The sequence below is a fragment of the Bos indicus genome, chromosome 1, assembly GCF_029378745.1.
Source record: "Bos indicus isolate NIAB-ARS_2022 breed Sahiwal x Tharparkar chromosome 1, NIAB-ARS_B.indTharparkar_mat_pri_1.0, whole genome shotgun sequence".
NCBI classification, from domain to species: Eukaryota; Metazoa; Chordata; class Mammalia; order Artiodactyla; family Bovidae; genus Bos; species Bos indicus.
Genome location: NC_091760.1, coordinates 22,026,949 through 22,054,227, shown reverse-complemented (window position 1 = coordinate 22,054,227; position 27,279 = coordinate 22,026,949). Strand labels below are relative to the sequence as shown.

The 27,279-nt window shown below is 39.6% G+C and overlaps 1 protein-coding gene across 7 annotated transcripts in view; it reads left to right on the top strand.

Moving 5' to 3' along the window:
- The first annotated feature begins 5,075 nt into the window (after window positions 1-5,075).
- The window catches only part of USP25 (ubiquitin specific peptidase 25), a 160,381-nt gene continuing 138,177 nt past the window's right edge, over window positions 5,076-27,279 (top strand). For 5 of the 7 annotated variants that reach the window (XM_070786349.1, XM_019962511.2, XM_019962685.2 and 2 more), the window contains exon 1: window positions 5,076-5,531. In XM_070786349.1, the coding sequence (XP_070642450.1) occupies window positions 5,487-5,531 (45 nt within the window). In that variant the 5' untranslated portion in view covers window positions 5,076-5,486. The remainder of the gene's footprint in view (window positions 5,532-27,279) is intronic. The other 2 variants (XM_019962766.2, XM_019962595.2) reach the window with 1 other exon arrangement.

Sequence of the window (27,279 nt, the reverse complement as noted above, 5' to 3'; positions counted from 1 at the left end):
CTGGGTGGCCCTTCGTGGCATGGCTCATAGTTTCATTGAATTAGACAAGTCTGTGATCCATGTGATCAGTTTGGTTAGTTTTCTGTAACTGTGGTTTTCATTCTTTCTGCCCTCTGATGGATAAGGATAAGAGGCTTATGGAAACTTCCTTATGGGAGAGAATGACTCGGGGGGGATAATCTTAGAAACAATATTTTGATCTGCAATAGAAAAATAGACCTGGTGTCTGAAGCTAAACATTTGTGTGTTTTGTTGCCCAGTTGTGTCCTACTTTTGTGGCCCTATGGACGGTAGCCCTCCAGGCTCCCTTGTCCATGGGATTTTCTTGGCAAGACTACTGCAGTGGCTTACCATTTCTTCCTCCAGTGGGTCTTCCTGACCTAGGGATCAAACCCAGTGAACCCACATCTCCTGTGTTGGAGGTGGATTCTTTACTGCTGAGCCTAAATTTTCATCAATAGATGACTAAATAGATAAATAAAATGTGGTACATATAGACACATATATAATGGAGTATTACTCAGCCATAAGAAAGAATGAAGTAATTCTATTTGCAGCAAAATGGATGAAACTAGAGATTGTCTTAGTAAGTGAAATAAATCAGAAGAGACAAGTACAATATGGTAACACCATTATGTGGAATCTAAAATACGGCACAAATAAACCTATCTACAGAACAGAAACAGACAGAGATAGAGAACAGATTTATGGTTGCCAAGGGGGAGGGGCATGGGAAAGGGATGGACTGGGAGTTTGGGGTTAGTAGATGCAAACTCAGAGAAGGCAATGGCACCCCACTCCAGTACTCTTGCCTGGAAAATTCCATGGACGGAGGAGCCTGGTGGGCTGCAGTCATGGGGTTGCTAAGAGTCGGACACAACTGAGGGACTTCACTTTCACTTTTCACCTTCATGCATCGGAGAAGGAAATGGCAACCTACTCCAGTGTTCTTGCCTGGAGAATCCCAGGGACAGGGGAGCCTGGTGGGCTGCCATCTAGGGGGTTGCACAGAGTCAGACATGACTGAAGTGACTTAGCGCAGCAGCAGATGCAAACTATTGCACATAGAATGGCTAAACAACAAGATCCTACTGTATAGCACAGAGAACTATACTGGGATAAGCCATAATGGAAAATAATATAAAAAAAGTATATATGTGTATAACTGAGTCATTTTGCAGCAGAAAATTAACATAACATTGTAAATCAACTATACTTCAATTAAAAAATAAATTTAAAGTATTAAACATTTAATTTTATATGAAATGTACCACTTGTTTACTGAAGTGTCAACAATTCAGAGCACTGCAATAAGTTAGGAATTATTAATTAACATAATATGGAGAAAGGAAAAGACAACCCACTTCAGTATTGCCTGGGAAATCCATGGACAGAGAAGCCTGGCAGGCTACAGTCCAAAGGATTGCAAAGAGTTGGACATGCTTGAGCGACTAAGCACACACACACACACACACACACACACACAGTGAAGACATAAAATTCCAGCAACCATCCATATTAAGGCTGACTCATGGACAACAAAACTGACATTGGGCACTTTTTTTTTTTTTTTTTAAGAATTAGGATATCTGGCAATGTGTCTTATGTGTAAATTTATCTTAAATTTTCACTCTCTATTCATTCCAATTGTATGCTTTCTAAAAAAATATCTGTAATGAAACATGAAATTTGCTTCTGAAGGTTCTACAAAACCACAAGTAAAATTTTAAAAAATTTAAATAGGAAACCAGTAGAAGTAATTTGGGAATGATCAAAGTGGTCAGGTACAAACTACCATATAAATAGCTTTATTTGCTAATTATATAGAAAGCACCAGTAAGATCATTTGTTTTTTTCTTGTGGAAGTAAAAAGTCTAACTCAGAGGAGTATTAATTGCCAAAATCTAGAAACTAAACTTTAGTATCTGGTAATATCTTTTTGAAATCACATTGGTAGATTTTTATGTTAAATTTAACTTTCTTAATTTCAAATGTCAAGAAGTAGACAGACTAAATTTTAAGAACATCTATAATACAGACAAACTTGAAGTTGATATGTGGAAAGAATTTTCATCTATAAATGAGGAAAAACGGGCTCTAGTAAGCTTTCCTTGACAAGTTATCCTTGTCGGGACTCAGTGTTCTAAAAAAAGGGCTTCCCAAGTGGTGCTGGTGGTAAAGAGTCTGCCTGCCAATGCAGAAGCCCAGATGCAAGAGTGGTAGGTTCGATCTCCGGGTCAGGAAGATCCCCTGGAGGAGGGCACGGCAACTCACTCCAGTATTCTTGCCTGGAGAATTCCATGGATGGCAGAACAGGGCAGGCTATGACCCATAGGGTCACAAAGTCGGAAACAACTGAAGCGGCTCAGCACTAGGCATGTTCTCATTAAAAATGTATGCATTCTGTCAGAACTGTCCGTCATTCCTTAAAATTCTGAGTTTCCAATCAGTTCGTAACTTTTCAAAATCTTCTGTCAAAGATGTAAGATAGCAATAAATAAGAATTGTAATCTGTCAAAATCAAATGAGCAAATAAACATGAAAACTAAAAGCAAAGACCAAAAAAGTTGGTTGAAGACCTACCTCTAAGGTGCCCAACAAAGATGGTTTGCAAAGTGCTCCAAGTACAAAACCTTATGAGTTACAGTAATTCATGATTATTAAATAAAATAAAAACAAATATTTCAATGACCACATATCAAACTGACTTTTTTCTTAAATCAGATTAAAAACTATACCCAGATTTGCTTATGTGTATATTGTATTTTTGAGTATATCAATTCAGCAGTGGCCACAGGACTGGAAAAGGTCAGTTTTCATTCCAATCCCAAAGAAAGACAATGCCAAAGAATGCTCAAACTACTGCACAATTGCACTCATTTCACATGCTAGTAAAGTAATGCTCAAAATTCTCCAAGCCAGGCTTCAGCAATACGTGAACCATGAACTTCCAAATGTTCAAGCTGGTTTTAGAAAAGGCAGAGGAACCAGAGATCAAATTGCCAACATCTGCTGGATCATCGAAAAAGCAAAAGAGTTCCAGAAAAACATCTATTTCTGCTTTATTGACTATGCCAAAGCCTTTGACTGTGTGGATCACAATAAACTGTGGAAAATTCTGAAAGAGATGGGAATACCAGACCACCTGACCTGCCTCTTCAGAAACCTGTATTCAGGTCAGGAAGTAGCAGTTAGAACTGGACATGGAACAAAAGACTGGTTCCAAATAGGAAAAGGAGTACGTTAAGGCTGTATACTGTCACCCTGCTTATTTAACTTATATGCAGAGTACATCATGAGAAACGCTGGGCTGGAGGAAGCACAAGCTGGCATCAAGATTGCTGGGAGAAATATCAATAACCTCAGATATGCAGATGACACCATCCTTATGGCAGAAAGTGAAGAAGAACAAAAGAGCCTCTTGATGAAAGTGAAAGAGGAGAGTGAAAAAGTTGGCTTAAAGCTCAACATTCAGAAAACTAAGATCACGGCATCTGATCCCATCACTTCATGGCAAATAGATGGGGAAACAGTGGCTGACTTTGTGGGGGCTCCAAAATCACTGCAGATGGTGATTGCAGCCATGAAACTAAAAGATGGTTACTCCTTGGCAGGAAAGTTATGACCAACCTAGATAGCATATTCAAAAGCAGAGATATTACTTTGTCAACAAAGGTCTGTCTAGTCAAGGCTATGGTTTTTCCAGTGGTCATGTATGGATTTGAGAGTTGGACTATAAAGAAAGCTGAGCACAGAACAATTGATACTTTTGAACTGTGGTGTTGGAGAAGACTCTTGAGAGTCCCTTAGACTGCAAGGAGATCCAACCAGTCCATCCTAAACGAGATCAGTCCTAGGTGTTCATTGGAAGGACTGATGTTAAAGCTGAAACTCCAATACTTTGGCCACCTGATGCAAAGAGCTGACTCATTTGAAAAGACCCTGATGTTGGGAAAGGTTGAAGGCAGGAGGAGAAGGGGACGGCAGAGGATGAGATGGTTGAATGGCATCACCGACTCAATGGACATGAGTTTGAGAGAACTCCAGGAGTTGGTGATGGACAGTGAGGCCTGGTGTGCTGCGGTTCAAAGGGTTGCAAAGAGTCGGACACGACTGAGTGACTTAATTGAACTGAACTGAACCATTGATTATTCCTTCTCTCCTGGCACATGGCACCCTCACATCCTATTTGCGTCCCATCCCCAGATTAGCTTGTGAAATTCAAGATATTTTTGAGGTTATAGACTATTTTCTTAATATTAGGTTTTCCTTACTATTCCATGTATAATCAAGTATTTCAATAAGGGTGGTTAATTGATAATTGTTTTGCAACTGGGATATCCTGTACCATCTAGGCAGTGATATTTTTGTAACATTGTCTGTTGAATAGACCGTATTTCATTTATGTCAAACCTTAGGAAAATAAACCTTATTTCTTAAGAGCCTGCCAGTGACTGGCACATGTTTGAAAGAAAGAAGTTGACAGAGACTATCAATATTAACTTATGTAATGATCAGTTATGGAGAAAAATATATTCCAGCGTAAGGCCTTCTGACAGCCTTTTGCTTAAATCACAATTGACTTTTCCCTTCGGGCAAGTTTACTGCTTGTGAAATTCCTAGAAAGGTCTGGGGAGAGGACCAGAGACTCAGAAAGAAGCAGGGATTCGGGATCCAAAGCAGTTTGGGAACGTTCAGGGACCTAGAGGAAAATGTTTGTCTTAGAGGACTATGGAAATCCGACAAATTCTGGGCACGGAGAGGCACGATGCCCTCCGGCCTTGGCTTGGAGCATCGCGGAGCCGCGGGTAGGCGTCGCGCAACCTGCCGCAGGGGCGGCTCCGAGGCCGGGCCCGCGTGGCGCTCGCTCGCCCCACCTCCCGGGACTCCGGGATGGGGGGCGGGGCTCCGGAGCGGCCCCGCCTCCCGTCCCACCGCCCCGCGGGTCACAATGTAGGGTTAGGGCGGCCGGCGGGCGGGGCTCGACGGGGGAGGAGCCGCCAGGCGGGGGCGGTGACGGCGGTAGAGGGAGGGGAGGGGACGGGACAGGAGGGGAGGGGAGGAGTAGTTGCGGTGGGAGGAGGACAGCGCCATTCTGGCCGGCCGCTCCCTCTGTCCCCTTTCTCTTCCCCGCAGTGGCCTGCGAGCCGCCAGCGGAGGAGCGCGCGCGCGCGCGTGACGCGTCCGGGCTTGCTAGCGCCCTCCCGCCCCCCAGCGTCCACCGCCCGCTCATGGCCCGGGCCGCGGCCGCCGAGCCGCGCTGAGGCGGGCCGCGCGGAGTCGTGGGGCCGCCGCCGTGGCCCTCGGTGTCCGCGCCTCGCCGCCAGCCCGTGGTGCCCGCGCACCCCGGCCGCTGTCGCCTTCGCGCCTGGCTGGCGGGGGCGCTGTCCTCGCCGGCCGTCCGCGCCGCTCCCTGGGGCTCGGCAGAGCGTGGCAGTCAGGGCCAGCGGAGGCTCGGGGAGCCGGACGCCGGCGCGGCGGGGGCCATGACCGTGGAGCAGAACGTGCTGCAGCAGAGCGCGGCGCAGAAGGTGAGGAGACCCGGCCCCGCTCCTCCGCCCGAGGTGCCGCCCTCCCCCGCCGCGGCCGGGACCTCCCCGCCGCCCGGGCCTCCGCGGCCCCAGCTTTCCCCGCGCCGTCGTCCCCCGCCCCTGCCCGCTTTGGGGGCGTCGCGCCCAGTTCCGGGCTGCGTGTGGAAAGTGGGGTGTAGTTAGCGGGTTTCAGTCCACTTCCTTCTTGCCAATTGTTTTCCTGTAACCGACGGTGCTGGGTATTTGTTGAGCGCGATCTCACATTCCTACACTCCTCTGTATGACTTCCTAATTAAACTTTATCTTCCTCGTCCTTTTTTTTTTTTTTTTTTTAAGAAGAAGAAATAGCCGGTTGTCATCCCTTGTGAACCCAGTTTTCTTTCCAAGACAGGAGCCTTCCAGGTCTGCTATTTTGCAAAAGCCTCTCCACCGGAATTGAGTTGCCAGGTACAGGAACCAGGTGGACTCAATGTAGAAGTAGAGGATTTGGTTGGTTCCTTTTTCTTTTTTTCCTTTTTTTAAAAAATATAGAAACTGTCCCTTAAGAAGGAGACCTTTTTGGCCATGCTTATTTCAGGTATATTTTGTCCCCTAAGTTTGACCTTGTTCCATCCTCACCCTTTACTCTTGCCTGGGTCACACATTAAAAAGGTTGTTCCCTTAAAAAAATCTGGGTTTGTGAAGCTTCACATCTTTTCTGTTAAGTATACTTATGTGAGAGATGCTACTTTCCCCCCCTCGATTTTGCTTTCAGAATCTCAAGTGCACAATCAGGGGTTGCACCATATCCTGGAGAGTCGTTGGCTATGGCTTAATTTTTTTTGGGAGGGGGTTATTGGTGTGAAAAACATTTGGGGCAAAAGGAAAACCATTACTTTACTCGTCTTGAAATTATGGTGGTGACCAGGGTTTACTGTGAAAAGCTGCTAAAACTCTTCGATTTTTCTGGGAGAGTAGTGTGAATGCCCCACCCTGTGGTGTTGATATCAGTAGTTTTTTTGCATCATTATATCCTACCTGTGCTTGATTTTAGAATAAGGCCTACCTACTGTCGTAAAATGGACTGTGTATACTCACAGCCTGCGAAGTTTTTGCTTTGAGATATTTTTAGAATTTTATGGTAGTACTTGAAGTAATTGAAGATGCTCAAGAATTTTGGAAAGTGAGCATATTGCATTATTATTTTAGGCACTTTGGGGAACTTGTCTTGGAACTCTTGTGTGTTAGTTAATTGTTATTGGTTAATTTGGGCATCCCAGGTGGCTCAGGGGTAAAGAATCTGTCTGCAATGCAGAAGACTCTAGTTCGATCCCTAGGTTGGGAAGATCCCTTGGAGAAGAAAATGGCCACCCACTCCAGTATCTTTGCCTGGGAACTCGCATGGACAGAGGAGCCTGAGGGGGTTTCTGGGGTGGCATGGGGCCATGGCGTGGCAAAGAATAGGACACCACTTAGCAACTAAAGAGTGACTGGGATAATTTAGAAGACGTTGCAGATTGAAGTTTATTTACAATGAAAAAATTCTAGTTTTAATAATGGGAGTTTAGAGCAGTTTATCTCTTAATCCCCTCCATTCTGTTTTGAATACCTTGAACTTTAGTTTTTGATGTTGAGTATGTGACAACAAAGTGTTAATACTTAGAGTAGGATCTTGTGGCCATAGTATACTGAGCAATATTTAGTAGGCTTGGTGTCCTTTCGGTTTATAGTTCTCTTCAATGTTAAGTATTAAAGCCTTTTTTTTTTTTTTTCAAAGTGGGAAATGTAGCTCATATTTTTCACGTCAGATTTGAACAATGGCAAAACATTTGTGAGTTTTTTAAATTGATTTTTGACTAATGTACTTAGATAATGCAGATCTGCCCATTTCAGAGGTTTATGCATAAATTTGAATCACAAATCAAATTACTAAAAATGATCTTAGCCGTCAAGTCCAGTTTCCTAGTTTAATGAGTCCCCTCCTTACGCAAAGGGAGTAGTGTTAGTCTAAAATACTACCATTTTGACACTGTTTTTAGTATGTGTCATATCATCTCGTTGAGATTGTGGACATTTTTTAGAGCAATACAGTCGCATTTATTTTTATACTTCCATCATAGTGTTTATGTATTAAAGAAATATTTAATGTATTTGCTTGTCATATTAACATGCTGTTACTTTGTTACTCATATTAGTACTATTTTAAAATACTCATACAGGTTCAAATACTTTAAACCATCTACTTCAAATGAACTAACATTAAAATCCACTAAGCTAGTAACTAGGAAGTAGACTTCAAGCTAGTAACTAGGAAGTGAACTACTTTAGAAGAAACAAAAGTGAAACTCTTTGTTTTTAAAATAGAAACTATGAATTATTAGTAAAAGGAGAAGTGTCTAGTGCATATTGCATAACCAAAATTTTAGCCTATTTTCTGCTCTTCTTTAAAAAATTGTTGTATGCTCATGTATAATATTAGCTTTATGTGAAGAGCTGTAGTCTGGTCATTGGAACAGTTTCCTATTTTGTGAGATTGTTTATTTTCTTCCCAAAGGATGTATGATTATAATTAAAAAAAAAGTAGCACAACACTCAGGTCTTTTTTTTTTAAGTAGCACAAAACTCACAGGTCTTCTGTTTACCTACAGAGTAGCTTGTCACAATGTAACATAAGGCAAGGGGTGTCTTTTCCTTTTCCTCTGTTGTGTTCTTTGCTTGCTTGCTCAAGTTTGGTCTTGGCAGGGAGTTGTGAGATGAAGTGAAACTGCAAAGAGCCATTTTTCTGAGGTTTAAGATGATACAGGTGAATTGGAGTTGGTAGCAGATTAGCTAAGGTTAAGTCCTGTCATAATTTTGGTCTTGAATATGTATATTCAGCCTTTCTGCTTGATATTTACCTAAAGTGTAGGATTCTCATTTCAGAATTTTGGTTCATTGATTCGGGTCCCAAATGAGGATTCTTTAGGGCAGCAATATAGTAAATAGAAGGCATTCTCTTAGAGACCAGATTAATTTGAAGAGTTGTGAGCTGTATTCTATTTACATTAACTGTATTCTCCTGAGTTGAATAAAAATTTTTTTTTTTTGCCGATTTTGTTTCACCCTAGGGCTTATACCAGCTCCTTGCACATAGTTCAGTTAAGTTGCTTAGTTGTGTTTGCCTCTTTGCGACCCCATGGACTGCAGCACGCCAGGCTTCCCTGTTCATCACCAACTCCCAGAGCTCTCTCAAACTCGTGTCCATTGAATCAGTGATGCCATCCAACCATCTCATCCTCTGTGGTCCCCTTCTCCTTCTGCCTTCAGTCTTTCCCAGCATCAGGGTCTTTTCCAGTGAGTCAGTTCTTTGTATCAGGTGCCAAAGTATTGGAGCTTCAGCATCAGCATTAGTCCTTCCAATGATTATTCAGGATTGATTTCCTTTAGGATTGACTGGTTGCACATAGTAGGTTTCAGTAAATATTTGATGAATGAAATAAAGAGTGAGTGCTTTCTAAAAGGAATGTAAACTGCAGGGGTTATTTTAGTTCCTTAACTGAATCTCACAATTTAACATGATTGAGAGACAGTTAAGAGCTTCGTAGCTGGCACTAATGGTAAAGAACCTGCCTGCCAGTTTAGGCAACATCAGAGATGCGGGTTCCATCTCTGGGTGGGGAAGATCCCCTGGAGGAGGGCATGGCAACCCACTCCAGTATTATTGCCTGGGAAATCCCATGGACAGAGGAGCCTGGTGGCTACATACAGTTCATAGGGTCACACAGAGTCGGTCATGACTGAAGTGACTTAGCGCACATGCAGAATCAATGAAAGCTTGAAATTGTGGACATCTGTTAGAATATAGGCAGTGTAGTGAAAGAATAGGATGTTGATCTAAATCACCTTTGTATGACCTTGGGCAAGTCATTAAGTGCCTCTGAATCTACTTTTAAAGCCTTGAAGATAGATGATTAGACATGAGCAACTTTTTTATATCCACGTGGTTAGTGGGGCTAAACGTGTTTATTCCAGACAGGGAGGATGAAAAAGAGAAAGAATAGGATAGAGGCAGAAGGAATCTTATAGTATCAACAGTCAGCTTTCATTTAATTATATTGGAGGTTAGGTGGGAAGGAAGGCACAGATTAACCTAATTAAGAATTGAAACTTGAAAAACAATACAAGTTGAATTCTGGGTAAATTTCTTAGTTGCAATAATGTAGTATTTCTAATTTAGAAATTGTCTAAGGTTATAGAATGTTCATTGGAAGGAATGATGCTGAAGCTGAAACTCCAGTACTGTGGCCACCTCATGCGAAGAGTTGACACATTGGAAAAGACTCTGATGCTGGGAGGGATTGGAGGCAGGAGGAGAAGGGGACGACAGAGGATGAGGTGGCTGGATGGCATCACCGACTCGATGGACGTGAGTCTGAGTGAACTCTGGGAGTTGGTGATGGACAGGGAGGCCTGGCGTGCTGCAGTTCATGGGGTCGCAAAGAGTCGGACACGACTGAGCAACTGAACTGAACTGGAAGTTATAAAAATATAATATAGCATTTAAAGAGACCAACTCCCGGAGTTCACTCAAACTCACGTCCATCGAGTCGGTGATGCCATCCAGCCACCTCATTCTCTGTCGTCCCCTTCTCCTCCTGCCCCCAATCCCTCCCAGCATCAGAGTCTTTTCCAATGTTTAACCTTATATAAATCACTAAGCATTATATAAAATGGACATTGTTTAGTATTAAATGGTTGGTTATCTTGTTATTAGCATAAGACTTGGTTTACTGAAAGAGCAGGATCCAGCTACTTATTCCCCTTTTATGCCTTTCCTTTCTCACCTAGTTTTGAATTTTATACTACGATTGTATCCTGTTGTCTTAATGAATTTTCATTAGTTCTAATATTCTGATATTCTTCAATATTCTTTGTATGCAGCCCATATCATTTGCAAATAATTATCATTCTGATTTCCTCTTTGTCAATTTTGGCACCTCTTTTTTCATATTATTTTAGCTAAGATTACAGAATACTACTAGGATTAATAGTATTAATTTCATTGTATTGTTTCATTGTAATATGAAATGTCCTTATGGTTACAAGTTTTTAAAATGCTTTGAAATCAGATTTAGATGTTGACTCTTTATCAAATGGACTTCCCTGGTGGCTCAGATGGTAAAGTGTCTGTTTACAATGCGGGAGACCTGGGTTCAATCCCTGGGTCAGGAAGATTCCCTGGAGAAGGAAATGGCAACCCACTCCAGTACTCTTGCCTAGATAATCCCATATTCTTCAATATTCTTTGTATGCAGGCCATATCATTTGCAAATAATTATCATTCTGACCTCCTCTTTGTCAATTTTGGCACCTCTTTTTTCATATGTTATTATTCTAGGTAAGATGACAGAATACTACTAGGATTAATAGTAGGGTCTGTAATGTATTGTTTCATTGTAATATGAAATGTCCTTATGGTTACAAGTTTTTAAAATGCTTTGAAATCAGATTTAGATGTTGACTCTTTATCAAATATCTTTTTTTTTTTTTTTTGGGCAACAACTGATGGTAGTATTTTATGATAAGCACAATTGTAATGGATAACACATAACATATTTACTATGTACTATGTGACATGATCCTCTACATAGAAAACCCTAAAGACTCCACCAGAAAATTACTAGAACTAATCAATGATTATAGTAAAGTTGCAGGATATAAAATCAACACACAGAAATCCCTTGCATTCCTATACACTAATAATGAGAAAACAGAAAGAGAAATTAAGGAAACAATTCCATTCACCATTGCAACGGAAAGAATAAAATACTTAGGAATATATTTACCTAAAGAAACTAAAGACCTATATATAGAAAACTGTAAAACACTGGTGAAAGAAATCAAAGAGGACACTAATAGATGGAGAAATATACCATGTTCATGGATTGGAAGAATCAATATAGTGAAAATGAGTATACTACCCAAAGCAATTTATAGATTCAACGCAATCCCTATCAAGCTACCAACGGTATTCTTCACAGAGCTAGAACAAATAATTTCACAATTTGTATGGAAATACAAAAAACCTCGAATAGCCAAAGCTATCTTGAGAAAGAAGAATGGAACTGGAAGAATCAACCTGCCTGACTTCAGGCTCTACTACAAAGCCACAGTTATCAAAACAGTATGGTACTGACAAAAAGACAGAAATATAGATCAATGGAACAAAATAGAAAGCCCAGAGATAAATCCACACACATATGGACACCTTGTCTTTGACAAAGGAGGCAAGAATATACAATGGATTAAAGACAATCTCTTTAACAAGTGGTGCTGGGAAATCTGGTCAACCACTTGTAAAAGAATGAAACTAGAACACTTTCTAACACCATACACAAAAATAAACTCAAAATGGATTAGAGATCTCAATGTAAGACCAGAAACTATAAAACTCCTAGAGGAGAACATAGGCAAAACACTCTCTGACATACATCACAGCAGGATCCTTTATGACCCACCTCCCAGAATATTGGAAATAAAAGCAAAAATAAACAAATGGGACCTAATTAAACTTAAAAGCTTCTGCACATCAAAGGAAACTATTAGCAAGGTGAAAATGCAGCTCTTCAGAATGGGAGAAAATAATAGCAAATGAAGCAACTGACAAACAACTAATCTCAAAAATATACAAGCAACTCCTGCAGCTCAACTCCAGAAAAATAAATGACCCAATCAAAAAATGGGCCAAAGAACTAAATAGACATCTCTCCAAAGAAGACATACAGAGGGCTAACAAACACATGAAAAGATGCTCAACATCACTCATTATCAGAGAAATGCAAATCAAAACCACTATGAGGTACCATTTCACATCAGTCAGAATGACTGCGATCCAAAAGTCCACAAGCAATAAATGCTGGAGAGGGCGTGGAGAAAAGGGAACCCTCTTACACTGTTGGTGGGAATGCAAACTAGTACAGCCACTATGGAGAACAGTGTGGAGATTCCTTAAAAAACGAAGTAGAACTGCCTTATGATCCAGCAGTCCCACTGCTGGGCATACACACTGAGGAAACCAGAAGGGAAAGAGACACGTGTACACCAATGTTCATCGCAGCACTGTTTATAATAGCCAGGACATGGAAGCAACCTAGATGTCCATCAGCAGATGAATGGCTAAGAAAGCTGTGGTACATATACACAATGGAGTATTACTCAGCCATTAAAAAGAATACATTTGAATCAGTTCTAATGAGGTGGATGAAACTGGAGCCTATTATACAGAGTGAAGTAAGCCAGAAAGAAAAACACCAATACAGTATACTAACGCATATATATGGAATTTAGAAAGATGGTAACAATAACCCTGTGTATGAGATAGCAAAAGAGACACTGATGTATAGAACAGTCTTATGGACTGTGTTGGAGAGGGAGAGGGTGGGAAGATTTGGGAGAATGGCATTGAAACATGTATAATATCATGTATGAAACAAGTCGCCAGTCCAGGTTCGATGCATGAAACTGGATGCTTGGGGCTGGTGCACTGGGACGACCCAGAGGGATGGTATGGGGAGGGAGGAGGGAGGAGGGTTCAGGATGGGGAACACATGTATACTTGGGGCGGATTCATTTCGATATTTGGCAAAAGTAATACAATATTGTAAAGTTTAAAAATAAAAAGAAAGTGTGCAAAGAATTTTATAACTTCTTTTCAACTGCATTTTCCCAACCACTTTTTTAGGTAGATGCTTTTTTTACTTTCATGTGCTGGTTGAGGAAAAAGTATTAGAGAAGAACTAAAGCAACATTTCATTGTTCGTGTATGTTGAGGGTGGGCTTTAAACTCTGAGACTTGGGGGCTTCTGCCATTAACCATTTATCTGTATTGCTTTCTGGCTTGCATTTGTCCTGATGCCTTAGAATTCATTACACTAAATTTTAATCTAAAAATTAGAATCTTCATTTTTAAATGAAATTTGTTACAAGGTTTGTTTTTATAGGTGTATGGGCTATTATTAGCTCATACAAAGATGAGCTTACAAAAAAAAGAAGCTTTTTGTTTTTTTGTTCGCTTTTGGAATTGTTTAGGGTAGCAGTAAGTTAAATCAGTCAAAATTTGTAGCATTTAACTGTTTTTGATCTTTGAACCTAAGTACTTGCTACTTTGAAGTTTTGATGACTGTGACTTTTATTAGGCTGACCACTTTATTTAAAGCACGTTTTAGTTGTGCTTTCCTAATTTTGACTATTATCTTAAAATGTTTTTCTTTCATTATTTAAGAATATTTTTTGTTTTACTTTTTTTGTTATACTTTTTAAGTTGTTGGTTTTTAGTTTCAACACAATTGAAACATTCTGTTTAGAGAATATGATTTGTAATAGTTATAGAGATTTATTAAGAATTTCTTATGACTAAGCACATGAGGTTTTAATGATCATGTGAAAAGAATATGTATTTTTTTTGAGTTATAGAGTTCTATATATATCACACGAGCAGTTAGAGTGTGATTTGAATATTTCATGGTTTTATCTTTATATCCTCTGAGCAAGATTGGCGTCTCTACTTTTAATATAATTTCATCAAATTATATTTGTATTTCTAATGGATTTAATCTAAATTTGATTTTGCTGGTCGTTTCATAAGATATCATCTCATATATATATATATATATATATATAGTGATAACATGTTTAATCTTTTTATTGCCATCTGATTTTCATTTATTTAAAGAGCTTTTTCTTCTCTTAATTTTAAACAAATATGTTTAAACATGTTTTTGTGTAATAATTAATAGTTTTCCCTCCTTCCCTGTGCTCCCAATAAGACTGTTTAGCATATTTTTTCTTATATCTTTCTTGAGTTTATTGGAATAATATGGAATGGTAATTTTAAATAATTAAAAAAATTTTTACAATGGACTGTACATCAAAAATATTATTTTATTTAATTGTGTTACATATTAGTGACCAGTAAATTTTTTAAAATAGGTATTTAGATGTTTAATTTTAACTGTGCTCTTCTGTGTAGTTTAATGCTGTTTGACTTTTTTTTGGTAGATAATTTAACTTTATCTGTATGTGTTCTCAGTCATGCAGGACTCTGTATGAGATTATAAGATTTCCTCTTTGGTTTTAGAATTCAGAGATTTCACGTGTGTGTGTGTGTGTGTGTGTGTATGTATTTTTAACCATCCTGACAAAAATTTTTGATCTGAAAACTATAGTGTTCTTCTCAGGAAAAAGATATATATTTAAAAGTTACTACTGTTACTCTCGGAGAAGGCAATGGCACCCCACTCCAGTACTCTTGCCTGGAAAATCCCATGGATGGAGGGGCCTGGTGGGCTGCAGTCCATGGGGTTGCTAAGAGTCGGACATGACTGAGTGACTTCGCTTTCACTTTTCACTTTCATGCATTGGAGAAGGAAATGGCAACCCACTCCAGTGTTCTTGCCTGGAGAATCCCAGGGACTGGGGAGCCTGGTGGGCTGCCGTCTATGGGGTGGCACAGAGTCAGACACAACTGAAGTGACTTAGCATAGCATAGCATAGCACTGTTACTCTATTCCATTTTTCTTCCTACTCTGACACTATATTATTTGAATATAGATACCATTCATCTCTCTGTCTTGCTTCAAATTTCATTTTATATTTTTTTTCTATACTTTTGGTCTATGTGGTAGAATAACTTTTTGCTTTGTCTAAAATTATTTTTGTATGCCAGTTCTGTATTTGCTTCCGTCGTAAGTGGTCAGATACTTTTTGTCAGGTTTGTTTTAATTCTAGTTGGTTCTGAAGTACACAGCATGGAATTAATCATAAACGTTGGATCATAATCAGCTATCAATGCAAATAAGTTTTCACTTATTTATGAAATAGCAAATTCATCTTTAATGATAAGCACACATTGAACCCACTGCCTAAGGCAAAAGTGAGAACTTTGAAAGTAACCTGTATCTATCCATACAGCCACCTCATCCCATCCCTCTGTTTTCATTTGAGACTGTAATCAGCTTGAATCCTGTGTTCATTCTCTCTTTGATTTCCTTTTTATTGCCTCTCTGATTCCAAAGGCACATATTTTTAAATTTTAGTTGTTTTAACTTTGGAACTTTTTTCACCTTGCTATATAAATGAAATTTATTTGTATGATAATAAGAGTTTTAAAGGTTGTGTTTGCAACAACTAGACCTATTTGCACTTAATTTTTGTACCTGATGTGTTAGAGATCCAAGTTAATTTTTATTCTGTGTATGATTTTTTTTGTTGTTAATCTTACCTTACTGAAAGTTAATGCTCTCCCGCACTGAACTGACATACTATCTCTGTCATATTTAAAAGTTTTATGGAAAATGCTTTTTTATTTTCCCCCTTTGCTGTTTTGTTCCATGGTTCATTTTGTGAATACCATCCTGTCTTCATTGTTAAGGCTTCGTAATAATCTCTGTACTGAAACAGTAAGTTTGCTCTTCTTTTTCCAATGTGCTTTGGTAGCTGCCTTAAAAGTTAGAATAATTTTACCAAGTTCTCTGAAAAACCCTGTTTGAGTTGTGTTTTTTTGTTTTTTTTTTTTTAGTAAATTTATTGACCCTGTAGACCAATTTGGAACTTCTAACATCTTTTATGAAATGGAGTCTTTCTATCCATCAACTAGGTGTACTTTTTTTTTTTTTTAATTTAGCTCTACTTTAATATTTTTGTTGTTTCGTTGCTAAGTCATGTCCAACTCTTTGGCGACCCCATGGGCTGTAACCTGCCAGGCTCCTCTGTCCATGAGATTTCCTGGGTGAGAATACTGGAATGGGTTGCCATTTACTTCTCCAGGGGACCTTCCTGATCCAGGGATTAAACCTGCATCTCCTGCATTGCAGGTGGATTCTTTACCACTAAGCCACCTTAGATCTTTAATTTTTTTTTTACTTGGCTTATGATTTTCACAGTAGAATTCATGTACATTATTTGTCCTATATAGTTGATACTTTCCAATAACAATATTATAAAGTGCTTTAAAATGTTTGTTATTTGTTACTGGTGTGTGTGAATGCAGCTGACTTCTGTAGATTGATTTTATATCTAGCCACTTTGCTAAAACTTTTTCTGATTTTTTTTTTAACTTTACAATATTGTATTGGTTTTGCTATGTATTGACATGAATCCACCAGAGGTATACACGTGTTCCCCATCCTGAATCCTCCTCCCTCCTCCCTCCCCGTACCATCCCTCTGAATTGTCCCAGTGCACCAGCCCCAAGCATCCAGTATCCTTCATTGAACCTGGACTGGTGACTTGTTTCGTATATGATATTATTCACGTTTCAATGCCATTCTCCCAAATCATCTTTCTGATATTTTTTCAGAGATGTTTTTGAATTTTTTTATATAAAGATCGTGTAAATAAATCATGACAGTTTTATTTTTATTTACAATTTTTATGCTTATAATTCATTTTTTCTTGTATTAGGTAAGACGTCTGATAAATGTTTAGAAGTGATGATGGTGGATGTTTCTATTTTATTGCTAATTTTAAAAGGACAGTTCTTACTTTGGAACCTGATACGCTACTACTTTTTTTTTAGATTAAAGTTTTCTTTATTTTTGGTTGCGCAGGGTCTTTGTTGCTGTTCTTGAGCTTCCTCTAGTAGTGGCTACTCTGTTGTGGTGCACAGGCTTCTCACTGCAGTGACTTTTCTTGTTGTGGAGCACAGGCTCTAGGCGTATAGGATCCAATAATTGCAGCACGAAGGCTCAGCAGTTGTGGCGCCTGGGCTTAGTTGCTCTGCGGCACGGGGAATCTTTCCAAACCAGGGATCACACCCGAGTCCCCTGCTTTGGCCACCAGGGAAGAATGGTACCTGGTGTATTTCTAAAGTGTTTTTCTTTGGCATATACATAACTGTTGTAAGGTATTGCTAAATGGTTATTCAGAGTGATTGTACCTTCTCATCAGGAATGTATGAGAGTTCCCGTTGTCTATATCTTTGTAACAGTGTTATCAACTTTTATATGTTAGCAGTTTTAGTAAGTAGTGGTACTTCATTGTGATGTCAGTATATATTTCCAGATTGATTGTGGTTTTGAACACCTTTTCATGTACTTATTGGCTATTTTCTGGATGATTTTTAAGTATTGTTTCTCATATATTATTCAGGTTTACATTCTCACAGGATCAACAATAACAAAAGCTACTTATTTTTCGAAGTCTGAAGATGGCAAAAAAGTTAAAGATGTTCCCAGAGGTAAAAACATTTAGGGGCCAGTCCTGTAGGCTTACAAAACAAAGTGAAGTTGCATACTTTTTCCTACATTTTATATTTTTTCTAGTAATACCTCATAAAAAGGCTACCTGCCAAAGAATGAAAAGGCTTTTCTTCTTCATGCCTCAAACTAACACCAAATTAATCTCTTTATTAAATAATTACACACAGAATAATAATCTTATAATGTCTGTTTTGTTCCATAGGGTACAATGTTACTTTCGCATTGTAGTTGGCTTGGAAGTTTGGAGAGAACTTGGGGTACTAATGATGGGGTGGGATGAACTGTGGACAGGTAAACAATTAAGCAGAGAAAGACGTTTCTTGTGGTTTTTGGTTCATGTGGGAACAAGACAGAAGAGTAGCTTGTTTTGAACTAGAAACTTATTTGTTGGGTTTTTGTTGGTGCTGTCCAGCCTGGAAGTGGGTCTGTCAGGCTGAGTGGCACTAGCTTTGAGGGCAGGATCGACTGTGGAGCTGAGACCTAGATCCTAGGTAAAGAGGAAGGATATTGTAGAGGAGTATGGAGAGAGGGACCAGGAATGAAGAAGCATTAGTGGCCAGGACCTGATGCTGTGCTTGTACTAATATGAGAACCAGCTATACACTTGCATATACATAAGTTTATGCATCATAATTTGAACCAGAGTGCATGCAAAATCAAATGTCACCTTTGTTTGAGATGGAGCTTCAGAAACAAGCTTGGACTCGGGGTGTGGGTCTTTCTGTATCCTCCACGGAGGCCTCTGAGCTGGTCTTGGCACTTCAGAAAGAGGACCCCTGAAGTCTTCCCATAAGGCTTTAAAGAAATTGGGTCAGGACAGGGCCAAGGAAGAGTGTTGAAAAGAAATTAGCATCAGTCCACTGCCTCAGGTCTAAAATGACCAGTTTGGGAGGGAAGAAGGAGCTCTCTGCGCAGGCCTCCTGGGGTTATGAACTCTGTTCTCATTGCTCCATACAGATTCTCCGAACTGAATTCCAGACTTCTTCCCCAGTGGGCTGGGATTTCAAGTTCGTAATAAAACTGCAGAACTAAAAGAAGTGATTATTCCCATTCCTGCTAGTGGCTTCAGAGGGAGGGCACTAGTGCATCTGAGCATATTAGGCTGCAGTGGGGTAGAGAAGGCAGCATATGAGCGTATTCGGTGGTTCATGTATAGTTATGAACCATTAGCCATTCTAGTGTTGATAGGTTAATTGGTTATCTTTTTATATGTTTATGAACCATTGCTTTTTTCCTTGTGGAAATCACATTTGTTTCTGGTTGTTTGGGTGGGGGGAAGGGAAGTTGTTTTACTTTTTCCTTTTTGATTTGAAGGAATTCTTTATAGTTTAAATACTACTTTTTCCCTCAATTTACATATCTTGGAGATGTTTTTTCCGTTTTCAGCATTTTTCTTGTTCCCTTTGTGTTTTTCTTCCATGAATAGGAGTCCATTTTTATTTAATCTCATATGTAACTCAGTTCAGTTCAGTCACTCAGTTGTGTCCAACTCTTTGCAACCAAATGGAATGCAGCACGCCAGGCCTCTCTGTCCATTACAAACTCCCAGAGTTTACTCAAACTCATGTCCATTAAGTCAGTGATGCCATACAACCATTTCATCCTCTGTCATCCCATTTTCCTCCCACCTTCAGTCTTTCCTAGCATCAGGATCTTTTCCAATGAGTCAGTTCTCCCCATCAGGTGGCCAAAGTATTGGAGTTTGAGCTTCAGCATCAGTCCTTCCAATGAACACCCAGGACTGATCTCCTTTGGGATGGACTGGTTGGATCTCCTTGCAGTCCAAGGGACTCTCAAGAGTCTTCTCAAACACCACAGTTTAAAAGCATCAATTCTTCAGCACTCAGCTTTCTCTATAGTCCAACTCTCACATCCATAGATGACCACTGGAAGAACCATAGCCTTGACTAGACAGATCTTTGTTGGCAAAGTAATATCTCTGCTTTTTAATATGCTGTCTAGGTCGGTCATAACTTTTTTCCCAAGCAGCAAGCATCTTTTAATTTCATGGCTGCAATCACCACTTGCAGTGATTTTGGAGCCCCCCAAAATAAGTCAGCCATTATTTCCCCGTCCATTTGCCTTGAAGTGATGGGACTGGATGCCATGATCTTAGTTTTCTGAATGTGGGCTTTAAGCCAACTTTTTCACTCTCCTCTTTCACTTTCATCAAGAGGCTCTTTAGTTCTTCTTCACTTTCTGCCATAAGGGTGGTGTCATCTGCACATCTGAGGTTATTGATATTTCTCCCGGCAATCTTGATTCCAGCTTGTGCTTCCTCCAGCCCAGCGTTTCTCATGATGTACTCTGCATATAAGTTAAATAAGCAGGGTGACAATATACAGCCTTGACGTACTCCGTTTCCTGTTTGGAACCAGTCTGTTGTTCCATGTCCAGTTCTAACTGTTGCTTCCTGACCTGCATACAGGTTTCTCAAGAGGCAGGTCACGTGGTCTGGTATTCTCATCTCTTTCAGAATTTTCCACAGTTTATTGTGATCCACACAGTCAAAGGCTTTGGCGTCGTCAACAAAGCAGAAATAGATGTTTTTCTGGAACTCTCTTGCTTTTTCGATGATCCAGCGGATGTTGGCAGTTTGATCTCTGCCTTTTCTAAACCAGCTTGAACATCTGGAAGTTCACAGTTCATGTATTGCTGAAGCCTGGCTTGGAGAGTTTTGAGTAATACTTCACTAGCATGTGAGATGAGTGCAATTGTGCAGTAGTTTGAGCATTCTTTGGTATTGCCTTTCTTTGGGATTGGAATGGAAAGTGACCTTTTCCAGCCCTGTGGCCATGGAATGGAAAGTGACCTTTTCCAGCCCTGTGGCCACTGCTGTTTTTCAAATTTGCTGACATATTGAGTACAGCACTTTCACAGCATCATCTTTCAGGATTTGAAATAGCTCAACTGGAATTCCATCACCTCCACTAGCTTTGTTCATAGTGATGCTTCCTAAGGCCCACTTGACTTCACATTCCAGGACGTCTGGCTCTAGGTGAGTGACCACACCATTGTGATTATCTGGGTCATTAAGATCTTTTTTGTACAGTTCTTCTGTGTATTCTTGCCACCTCTTCTTAATAGCTTCTGCTTCTGTTAGGTCCATACCATTTCTGTCCTTTTGAGCCCATCTTTGCATGAAATGTTCCCTTGGTATCTCTAATGATGCATGGGTCATGTTGGATAGGTCTGACAGAATGTGATCCACTAATAATTTAGATGTAACCAAAATTCAAAAAAAAAAATCAGAATAACAAGTTTAACTTAATTTGACAGAAGGAAATGGCAACCCACTCCAGTACTCTTGCTTGAAAATTCCATGGGTGGAGGAGCCTGATAGGCTATAGTCCATGGGGTTGCAAGGAGTCGGACACAACTGAGCGACTTCACGAGTGTTTTATAGAAGCTCACTTGGCATTTGCAGCTTCAACCGAGGAAAGTAATGTATATGTATCAGCATTATTCTTACAAAATATGGCTATTAAACATACAGAGTAGATTTTATTGCTGTTGTCATCTACATTCCATCTGTAACCTCAGTACTTATTTGATAGCATTTGTCTTAGAGTAGTGGTCTCAGCCTTTTTGTTGTCAAAAATCTTCAGAGATGTGCCCCCAGGTTTGATCATAATTTAAAACTTTATTTTGCTGTACTTCAGTAAATGTATTATACTTATTCCAGTATCTCCTCTGAACAGGTTTTATGATTTAGTGTAGAGTGGAATACACTTGTTATGAATAAGAGGTAAACAATTATACCTTACTTTTAAGTTAATGCTGAATACATATTATTTATTGAAACTTGTCAGTATTTTGCTATGAGCACGTCTTAGTGCCTGGATAATCAGGAGGGTGGGATACTACTGAACAGTGTGATAACTGCTTTTGCAGACACCATGGGACAGTATTGTACTGGAGGAATAATTGCATTCTAATTACTGCCACCTCCCTTAAGAGTTGTTGAATTTTGTTGTGGTGAAGGTTTCAGATCTTTTTGAGCGTGCCAAAAATGCTTAGTATTTAAACACGTACTACAAACATAGGGAGTTGAGAATTGTTGGGTAAGAAGACAGTCTCAAGTAGGCCTGGGTATGGGCAAGGTTTTTGTAAGCTTGTCAGATTTTGCTGTGTATTTACAGTACATATATTTAAAGTATTTACATTTGGGCTATACAGCATACTAAAGTTTGGTTGCTAATACCATGGACTGTGTGTTTACTTAATTATAGGAGTTTTTCAAGGTTTGGTCTTTGGTTTTCTGCTTTCTACTTTGCAAGCTTTGAGTGTTTATGTAATCTGCCATTTGTATATGTTCATTACTACCAAATTTGTATTTTCAAAATAACTTAAAAATTTTCACCCTCACGTAAACTCTTGTTTCATGTTTTCAATTGCTTTTTTACATTTCTGCTTAGATACCCAGTTATCTCTCATTATCATGTCCATCTATTCATTTATTCTTTGTTTTAAGTAGATAGGTATAAACAATGCACTATAAAATAGCTTATAGTTTGGTGGTGGTGGGAGCCAGAAAGGCATACATTATATTAGAAGTTAAGTGAAGTATATGGAGCTTCCCTGGTGGCTCAGACAGTTAAGAATCCTGCTGCCATGCAGGAGTCCTGAGTTCGATCCCTGGGTTGAGAATATTCCCTGGAGAAGGGAATGGCTACTCCAGTATTCTTGCCTGGAGAATTCCAAGAACAAAAAAGCCCGGTGGGCTTCAGTCCATGGGATTGCGAAGAGTCAGACATGACTGAGTAACTGATGCTTTTACTTCTTTCCTTAAGTGAGGTATATACAGGATATACTGCTAGGACCAAGGAGAGGATCTAAGAACAGGAAAGACCTCACAGAGGAGGTGATGTTGAAGATTTATAGGGAGATGCATGGTATCATTTGAAGCAAAGAGAAGTCCATGAGCAGAACAAACAAAACAATTTGGTACCTTGGTGTATATATAAGTAGCTATATGTGGCTGGCTGTGGTATAATAGTCTGTGGCTGCTCCTTCCTCTCATCCTTATCCTCTGGCAACCTAGGGTTCATTCTTTAAGTCTGTGAGTCTGTTTTTGTTTTGTGAATAAGTTAAATGCAATGTCTGCTGTATATTTTTAGGCATTTTTTTTTTAATCTAAATGATACAGTGAAAGATTAAATAAATATTTAGCCTTTTCCTTTGGTTTCTGCCACAGAAATTTGCTGCCTTTTGTATGTTAATGAGATAACTCCTGGTTGGGGGGAATAGATTGCTTCAGGATGGGGGCTGTGCCTCAGAAAAACCAGCCACTATGATTAGAGCCCACTCCCCTATCCAAGGAGGAAAAAGGGACTAGAGATTGAGTCCAGTCACCAGTAGCCAACAATGTAATGCATCATGCCTGCATAATGAAGTCTCTAGTGCCTTGTACACTTTTAGTAAGTGCTCAATAAGTGGTGATTCTAAGAAAAAAACAACTATATATGGTTAATTTTCCCTTTCCTGATTGTTTTTGAGACTTCTGTCTTAAAAATACAGAATTGTATCATTAATATATTATTAGAATACAAAAAATGCTTTTAAGGAAGTTGATTGTATGAATAAGAGTCCAATTAGGACATAGAAACTATACAGTAATATGAATGGGGAAAGTTTAATACAAAGCAATATTGAGTAGTAACAAGTGATAAAGTGTTATCATTTGAGTTATCATTTAAAGAACTCTTAAGAATAGGGGAAGAAATACGTTTGGGAGAGGTCTCACTGAGCCCTGAGACTGAGATTCACTTCTTATTGAAGAGGCTATGATTGAAGCGCACTGGATGGAGGACATGTGTGCTGAGGTGCTGGAGCCTGGACACTTATGTAAATGACCCTTTTATCGGTCTGGGAAAGAAAGTGGTATAGAGCACATGCTTTATTAAACCTAGCCGTATGTCTAGAATAATGCAATTTCTAATAGTCAATAGTGAAAGTGTTAATGGCTCATTCGTGTCTTGTTCTTTGGGACCCCATGGTCTGTCCATGGTATTCTCTAGTCCAGAATACTGGAATGCGTTGCCATTCCCTTCTCCACGGGATCTTCCCCACCCGGGGATCAAACCCTGATCTCCTGCATTGCAGGCAGATTCTTTACTGAGCTACTGGGGAAGCTTAGTCAATAGGATGTACTGTATTTGTAATTAGGATGCCCAAATACTGTATTTGATTTAAGGAATTGTTTGTGACACATAGAGCTGTTAGGAGTTATGTGGTATTCTAGTTGGAAAGATCTACTTAGAGCATGCTAATTTTGTTCTGTTAGTTTAAGGGATTTTATTTTTGGACTGAAAATTAATAAAAATTTAAGTACAGAAACCAAGAGACACACAAAGATTTAATTGGACAAGGGAGAAATATATTAGGAATCAACCAAATCATTAACATCAAAAACAAGCTAAAGATACACTTGATTTAAACTGTAGAGATTGCAGTTCACAGATACAATTTGATTCATGACAGTTTTGTTTACCCACATTTTCCAGAATATAGGCATTCTAATTTAAAAACACACTGTTCCAAAAGGTTTTGCAAGTTGGGTTTTTGTAACTCTAAATGCATGTTCCCATAGAAACCATGTTTCACGGTATTAGATTCTTGTTTGGCCTAGAAATGTATTTAACTGTGTGAACTTAGCTTATCACTCTGGGTCAGCAAGATCCCCTGGAGTAGGAAATGGCTATCCACTTCAGTATTCTTGCCTGGAGAATCCCATGGATAGCGGAGCCTGGTGGGCTACAGTCCATGGGGTCGCAAAGAGTTGGACATGAATTCGTGACCAAGCACACATACACAAAACAGTATATTTAGGGGAAAGTGTTTAGTTTCTAATTCTGTTGCATATCTTTTGTCTGCCAGTTAATAGGGATAGAGGGTTCTCTTCAGGGCCTGGACATCATGCAGATGTTAGATTGGTTAAAGGGCTGCAGTAGGGGTATGAACTCTGAAGTGAGGAATGATGGAAACATTTATTGAGGATGAGCAAAGTGTCTTATTTCTTCACCTTATTCATTTTTTTTTTTTTGTTAGATTACATAATGCTTAAGATTGTAGATCTGGATTCTATAAAAACGTGGGAAAAGACTTTAAATTCAGAATTTCTGGCATTTCTAAGGCTAAATGTAAATAGTGAAGAATACAAAAAGCATACTTGTAGATTTATGCATCCATAAAAGTATGTGATTATTTTAATACTAAAGTGCTGTTAACCCAAAAAGACTGAGATGAACCTTAAGTCTATGGCAGTAGAAAATAAAAGATACCACAACTGTTCTTGAGATTAATATGTAGATTCTTTGAATTTGGAAATTTCAACAATACTGTACTGTACACTCCCCTTCACGCAGGATGGACACTACCAGGACTAGGCAGGAAGGCCTTCTGTGAGCTTCGCAGTGCAGTGTAGCAAAGTGAAGAGAGTTTGCTAAGCAACTGGGCGTGATTTATGCATGCTTCTTGTTCCCTTCTCCAGTTTAATTTGTACCTCTTTCCTGTGGGTGAGCTCAAGCCCTGTGAGGTGATTTATTCCAGTTCACCTCTGCAAACTGCTGTTTTCATTTATTTGGTCAAGATTTATTGTGTTTCTACCACATGCCAGACACTCTACTACTTAGTTAGCAGGAACACAGTGATGAGGGAAATAGACACCCTGTGTTCTCTTCGATATAGAGTCTGATGATTAATCATTATATATTATTACAGTCTGTGGTAAGTGTCAGAGAAACCTCTGACCTCAACAGAAAGCAATTGAATATCCTCAGACCTTTGAGTTAGGAAGCAGAATAGTATTGTGTATACCCTGACTGGAAGAGGAAGCGCAAGAGGAGAAAGCATTGTAAGGTCAAGCTAGAGATAGCTGGGGCATGTAAAGGGCCCTTTAAGCTGTGAGAAGGATCATACTGTAGGTAAGTTCCTCAGAGAGGTCATATGAAGGTGTGCATATATTATTTGAGGTTATATATGAAGAGTAATGAAAGGTTGTCATGTTGCTCTCCTTAAAATTATGGATAAAAATAAAATACAAGACTTATTAAATGATTTTTGTTTTCTTACATATCTGGTTAGAGGCAGGTTTCGGTCTTACAATGAGCTACATGAAGGATATATTATGTACTTGAAATTATCTGTCAGTGAACTTTGAAATGTTTACCATTTGGTGCTTCAGTTCAGTTCAGTTCAGTCGCTCAGTCGTGTCCGACTCTGCGACCCCATGAATCGCAGCATGCCAGGCCTCCCTGTCTATCACCAACTCCCAGAGTTCACTCAGACTCACGTCCATCGAGTCAGTGATGCCATCCAGCCATCTCATCCTCTGTCGTCCCCTTCTCCTCCTGCCCCCAATCCCTGCCAGCATCAGAGTCTTTTCCAATGAGTCAACTCTTTGCATGAGGTGGCCAAAGTACTGGAGTTTCAGCTTTAGCATCAGTCCTTCCAATGAACACCCAGGACTGATCTCCTTTGGGATGGACTGGTTGGATCTCCTTGCAGCCCAAGGGACTCTCCAGAGTCTTCTCCAACACCACAGTTAAAAAGCATCAGTTCTTTGGTGCTCAGCTTTCTCTATAGTCCAACTCTCACATCCATACATGACTACTGGGAAAACCATAGCCTTGACTAGATGGACCTTTGTTGACAAAGTAATGCCTCTGCTTTTTAATATGCTGTCTAGGTTGGTCCTAACTTTCCTTCCGAGGAGTAAGCATCTTTTAATTTCATGGCTGCAGTCACCATCTGCAATGATTTTGGAGCCCAGAAAAATAAAGTCAGCCGCTGTTTCCACTATTTCCCTATCTATTTGCCATGAAGTGATGGGACCAGGTGCCATGATCTTAGTTTTCTGAATGTTGAGCTTTAAGCCAACTTTTTCACTCTCCTCTTTCACTTTCATCAAGAGACTCTCTAGTTCTTCTTCACTTTTTGCCATAAGGGTGGTGTCATCTTCATATCTGAGGTTATTGATATTTCTCCCGGCAATCTTGATGCCAGCTTGTGCTTCCTCCAGCCCAGCGTTTCTCATGATGTACTCTGCATATAAGTTAAATAAGCAGGGTGACAATATACAGCCTTGACGTACTCCTTTTCCTATTTGGAACCAGTCTGTTGTTTCATGTCCAGTTTAACTGTTGCTTCCTGACCTGCATACAGGTTTCTCAAGAGGCAGGTCAGGTGGTCTGGTATTCCCATCTCTTTCAGAATTTTTCGCAATTTTTTGTGATCCACATAGTCAAAGGCTTTGGCATCATCAACAAAGCAGAAAGAGATGTTTTTCTGGAACTCTCTTGCTTTTTCAATGATCCAGCAAATGTTGGCAATTTGATCTCTAGTTCCTCTGCCTTTTCTAAAACCAGCTTGTACATCTGGAAGTTCATGGTTCACGTATTGCTGGAGCCTGGCTTGGAGAGTTTTGAGCATTACTTTACTAGTGTGTGAGATGAGTGCAATTATACTGTAGTAGATAAGAAATTTATACAAGGAAGACCTCAGCTCAGAAAAGGAATTCTGGAGATGATAGT